Here is a 6,000-nt window from a genome sequence, read left to right on the forward strand (position 1 = left end):
CCACTTCATCAGATGCATGGAGTGAAAAATACAGGAGCAGGTATAAATACATGAAAAGATGTTGTCAATAACCTAGTCCCAGATTTGGACCTTAGCATCCAAAATATGGGGGTTAGCATGAAAACCTCCAAGCTTAGTTACCAGCTTGGACCTGGTAAAGCTACCACCACCCAAAAAATTAGAGTGTTTTGGGGCACTCTGGTCCCCACAAAAACCTTCCCTGGGGACCCCAAGACCCAAACCCTTGAGTCTCACAACAAAGGGAAATAAATCTTTTCCCTTCCCCCCGCTCCTGGAGAGATACACAGAAGCAACCTCCGTGAATCTAAGCAGAGGGAGTCCACCCTCTCTAATTCCAGTCCTGGAAACAAAAGCACTTCCCTCTTCACCCAGAGTGAATGCAAAGTCAGGCTAGTAAATCTAACACACACAGATCTCCCCCCCTTGACTTCTTCCTCCCACCAATTCCCTGGTGAGCTGCAGACTCAATTCCCTGAAGTTCCCCACTAAAGAAAAACTCCAACAGGTCTTAAAGAAAGCTTTATATAAAAGAAAGAAAAGGACATAAAAATGGTCTCTCTGTATTAAGGTGACAAATACAGGGTCAATTGCTTAAAAGAAATATGAATAAACAGCCTTATTCAAAAAGAATACAATTCAAAGCACTCCAGCAACTACACACATGTAAATACAAAAAAACATATAAATCCTATCTGATCTTTTTGTACTTAAAACTGGGAAACAGAAGATTAGAAAGCAGGAAATAGAAATCACTCCTCATCCGAGAGAGCATACAGGAAGAAGACAAAGAACTTACACCCAAACTTCCCTCCCCCTAGATCTGAAAAAAGTTTGGTTTCCTGATTGGTCCTCTGGTCAGGTGTTTCAGTAACTTCTTTCCAGGTATAAGAACATTAACCCTTAGCTATCTGTTTATGACAGATGTGAATTGCCTTACCAAGTATGAGGTCAGTCTAATGAGACAATTCAATTAACAGCAGGATACCAAGGGAGGAAAAATCATTTTTGTAGTGGTAATGAGAGTGGCCCACTTCAAATAGTTGACAAGAAGGTATGAGTAACAGTAGGGGGAAATTAGTATTGGGGAAAATTAGTTTTAGGTTTTGAAATGACCCATCCACTCCCAGTCTTTATTCAGGCCTAATTTGATGGTGTCCAGTTCGCAAATTAATTCCAGTTCTGCAGTTTCATATTGGAGTCTGTTCTTGAAGGTTTTTTGTTGAAGAATTGCCACTTTTAAGTCTGTTATTGAGTGACCAGAGAGATGGAAGTGTTCTCCAACTGGTTTTTGAATGTTGTGATTCTTGATGTCCGATTTGTGTCCATTTATTATTTGCATAGAAACTGTTCGGTTTACAGATTCTGTTTCACATGAGGCCAGGGTGAGGGAGCCAAGCAGAGATACTGGAGCATCATCTTTTTCTCAGAACATTTCTCCTGCATTCATAGACGGGTTTAGAGACCAGCTCCATCCCAGTTAGTTTTGCCTGAAAAGAAATTATATAACCTGACATATAGTATTAGCGGAAGGGACAAGCTTTTGATTTACCAGAATCCTGTCTGATCTGATTTGGTCGGTCTCTCTGCTGTTTGTCAGTTTAGGGTGTTGTTTTGTTTTTGTTGGGCTCACTCACATCTAGAGATTCTGACAGGGTTGGGACAAGTGTGTCTGGTTTTCTATGGGCATGTATAGGCGGTCTTGGTGCTGTTTTATGGATTCTTCAGCTCTGGGTTCAAGAGCCTTGGTCAGAATATTCTGAGCATCTTCTGCAGTGTCATCCAGAAAGCTCTGCAGCATGTAGTATGTGGTCGCAAAAGAAATCCCTCCCCCTGCTAGGGAGCCAAGGCCTGGTACAAAATTCAGAATAAGTTCCACCACCATCAGTGCTCCACATAGAGATCTGGAAAGCAGAGACAGTATAAACTCTTTTGTTATGGCTGAGGCCAGTGGAGAGTTTCTGATAGCAGATTTCAGCTCCGCAACAGGCTTGTCAATCTGCTTAGCCAGTCTAGTGAGAGACTCTTCATCCAAGCCAAAGGCCAGGCAGTAATGCTTCATGTGAAAAATCAAGATGGCTACATCACAGATGAGAGAGAGGCCTGGAACAGGAAGAGCACCAATAGCACATGACAACAGGGCCACTTCCCAAATATGCTCCTGCAGTTCAGCCTTTTTCTTCTCCAGGATCTTTGCCGAGATGTTGGGCATGACCAGGATGAAAATGTGTCTCTTCTGATCATCCAGCTCATTCTCCAGGGTCTCCTGCAGGAGCTGGAAATCATACTCAGTCAGTTCCCAGCTGCAGAGCAGGAAAACCCACAGGGAGGTCTCACCTGCTTTTCTCAGGTTCTCTTTGCAGTCTTCCCTGATCTCCTGCAGGGTTCTCTCCTTGTTGAAATTCCTTTTCCTTTGTTCAGCTCTCAAGTCAATATCCACTTTGGAGCGCACGTAGTAAAACCTCTTCCCCAGCCTGTGAATGGCACGGGCCAGGGTGATGTGGTGGGAAGTGAAGCACGTAGCAGTGACGATGATGAAGAAGTCGTAGTTGTTGAATTTTACCCGATTAAGGTATTTGTCTGCTTCAAAGCTCGGTGTCCCAATTCCTGGCAGGTCCCATATTGTCACATTTTGGAGTCTGGGGTATGGATAAGCCTTTCGCTTCATTGTTGTTTGTTTCACCCCAGTCTTAGCAGCTCCTTCATCATCATCATGCAGGCCCCGGATGGCATTGACAAAGGACGATTTCCCTGCACCTGACTCTCCCATGATGGCGATGTCCAGTGGGGTGTTTTCTATTGATTCCAACTTCTTCTGAAGTTCAGCAGCTGCTGCCATGAGGTTTCCTCTCTCAACAATGGCCTATAGTTCTTCAATTTCTGCTCTGGAGAGTCTACCAACCATGGCAGCCTTTGGTGGTGGCTCAGATGCTCTTACCACTGATCTTAGAAAAAGGAAAAGAAAAATTCCAGTGATTTATTTTTATCAGGATAAATCAGATTCCCTTTCCTTCAGGACCTGCTTCTGGTTGGGGGAAAGGTTCATTTTGACATCAATTTTAACCATATGAGGTCGTAATAAAGTTTAACACAGGCTGATTTTCCTAGAAGCAAACACCCAACCTTTAGCAATAGCAGATGCTCTGGGATGTTTGATTAAATTAAAGAGGCAAAAATCAACAGCCAAAGTTCAGTTCCAAACCACCTGCTCAGTACACTGTATTTTCAAAACATTCCCATACACACATTGCAGCTTGTCCCTAGCATGCTGAGCTGATGAACTGTAGTGAACCTGCTGACTCATGCCTGGATCTTTTCCCTCCACCTAGCTGAGCTCCAAGGAAATGATCTATCAAAGATCTCCGGTGGAATGGTGCTTCACAGCAATTACAATATCACCCTACAGCAATGGCTTTGAAAGACTCCACAGAGACATGTACAGAAGGTAGAGTTGTTGCTTTTATTTGGTAATCATGTACTATTCTTAATTTCCTGAGGGGGTGAAAAACCAGATGTAGTGGAAAAGATCAGCCTCTGAACATTTAAATACATCATAGGGACCTCAAAAATGTATAGTAAAGGCCTAAAAGGCTTTTCATCGCACATTATCATGATATTAATCCAGCCAGAAACTTTGCTGGAAGTTCGGGTGGCCCCCAGACAGAGCACAAAACCCCCAAACACAGGAAACAACACAGATAATAGTCCATGATCTATGTGGAACAGAGCACATGCTATTAAACTCACATCCCATTATGTATAATGATAGATCAATACCATCTCTGAACAAAGACCACAATGCACAAAACATAGCCTGAACTGTGACTTAAGAAAAGAAAAGAAAAGAAAAGAAAAATGAAACCCATTTTTTGGTAAAACAAACAAACAAAACCTACCAGCTTTAGCTGCTATTCATCGATAAGTTATTTTATTAAAAAATTAAGTAAAAGGGAGACCTAGCTCTAATCATTCTTGGCCTCATTATCTAATGCAGAGCCTGTATGAGCCAAAAATCAGACCCCAGAAGTTTATTTTTCAGTAAAGGAATCCCCCCAATCAGTTGACATTCTAAAAAGTTATTTTCTGTTCATATGAAGTTGCTCTGCACCCAACCTCCACAAAAAGTTCCAACACTTTGTAAGTTTAATGTCTCTGTTCCTTATCACTTTTACAACATTTCTTTAAAATCAAAGTTTAATCTTCCTTTCAAAAGAAACAAAACTTGCTACAACCATAATGGTGGCATTGTCACCACTCCCCCAGAGTAAATGTCAGAACGCCGGTTACTCTGCCTGAAGGAGATGTTCTTTGTAACTCCACAGTTAATGTGGATTGCCAGTATGCACTCCCTTCCCCCTTTTGCCCAAGCAGTTTTGCCAATATTTGGGATCTCGCCGGTTGATTCCATTAGCAGGAGAACTTGATGTAGGAATCATGTATTTCTTTGTTGCAATGCTGGTTATTTGCAAAGAATGTGCACAAATGGCAGGATTCACAAGGGGGAAGTTAAGCATTGCAAGGCTCAGCATTGCAGCACCTAATTTTGATGTGACCTGCCACTCTGTGAATTCACAGCCCCAGTCAGCTGCCCAGGCTCATGCAATTCCTGGCAAGAGCCAGGAGCCTAAAAAGGGATTCATAGAAGACCCTACTATACAGACCTCCCAGATCCCAGCACCCCTCCCTGAGCTGTGAGGATGGGGGAGTATTAGTAATACATTTGATAGTATTCATCACCCTGCAATTTTGACAGGTTTCCACGCCCCTTTTAGGGCTTATGTCCCGCCTTCCCACCCCATTTCCGTTGGCGCCAAAGTATGGCACCATCGGCCATTTTGAAAAAATGTGTGTGTGTGTGCGTGTTTGACTAGGGGAAGTGTTGCGTATGTTTGTGCTTGGGTACATGGAGAGAAAAAGGTTGAAAGAAGACTGTGAAAGAGTGTAAAGACGAGAAAAGAGAGTTTGAGTAAGGTGTAGAGAAAAAAAGGAAATTTGAAGGCAGAGAGGTAAATTATTGAAGAATAGAGGCTGGTAAAAGCAGGTTATGAAAGAATAGATTTTTTTTTGTTTTTAAAGGGTTAGTTAGTTTGAAAGAAGAGAGATTTTTAGTGAGTTTGAGTAAGGACAGATGATGGTAAAGGCTTAGTTTGGTAGGCTATTAAAGAACAGAAAATTTATGCCCAGCAACCCCAATGCCCAGTGGCCCCTCACCCAGAAATCTCCACCACAGATCCCTTTGCTCAGCAATCTCCCACCCACAGACACCCCCCCACTGCCCAGTGCCCCTCTCACAGCCCCCCAACTTCCCAGCACCCCATATTCCTGAGGGAATTCAGCACCAAAACATTAATTTCTGTGCACAATTTTTTTAAATTCTGCAAAAATTTGCAAATTTGGTCAGTAAATAAATGTAGAGGCTCCAGCATGGCAGTGGAAGCCGAGGTGGGAGCTCACCCTGCAACCTTCCCCCTCCCTGGATAGGGACTTGGCAGTGAGATACCTCGGTGTGCAGGTCAAAAGGCCACAGGGAAGCGTTTTACATGAGGGTTGAGATGTCAGCCATGACCCAAAATGTCTTGCCTGCCACCACTCTGGGCCATCAACTCCCTAAAGGCCTTTCGTTCTCCCTAAAATAGAGCATTTCCCTCTCATCCTGACAAGTGAAGAGGTGCTTGGAATGTGTAGTTCAATAAGAAAAAGAATTAGATACAGGCACCAGGCTTTTTTTCTGCCCTGATTTACACACCTGAGTAGTAATACACTCAATAGTATGCATCACCGTGCAATTTTGACAGGTTTCCAGGCCCCTTTTCGGGCTTATGTTCCGCCTTCCCACCCCATTTCCGTTGGCGCCGAAGTGTGGCGCCATCGGCCATTTTGAAAAAAATTATTTTCATAATGATTAGCGGTCTGGTTCTGCAATCCTGTCACACGCCAGAATGGGCTCCTCTTGTCTAGTAGAAATGATTTAATATTTCAATT

At 43.1% G+C, this 6,000-nt stretch overlaps 1 protein-coding gene across 1 annotated transcript; it reads right to left on the reverse strand.

Moving 5' to 3' along the window:
- Nucleotides 1-1,657: 1,657 nt before the first annotated feature.
- Nucleotides 1,658-2,907, reverse strand: LOC115640408 (interferon-inducible GTPase 5-like). Its single transcript, XM_030543148.1, has one exon. It carries the CDS (start codon nt 2,855-2,857, stop codon nt 1,658-1,660), a length of 1,200 nt encoding a protein of 399 aa, XP_030399008.1. The 5' UTR covers nt 2,858-2,907.
- Between the last annotated feature and the right edge of the window lie 3,093 nt (nt 2,908-6,000).

The sequence above is a fragment of the Gopherus evgoodei genome, unplaced genomic scaffold (genome assembly GCF_007399415.2).
Source record: "Gopherus evgoodei ecotype Sinaloan lineage unplaced genomic scaffold, rGopEvg1_v1.p scaffold_31_arrow_ctg1, whole genome shotgun sequence".
Taxonomy (NCBI): domain Eukaryota; kingdom Metazoa; phylum Chordata; order Testudines; family Testudinidae; genus Gopherus; species Gopherus evgoodei.

Coding starts and splice junctions, on each gene's coding strand:
- LOC115640408 (XM_030543148.1), bottom strand. CDS start 2,857: ATGGCAGCAGCTGCTGAACTTCAGAAGAAGTTGGAATCAATAGAAAAC.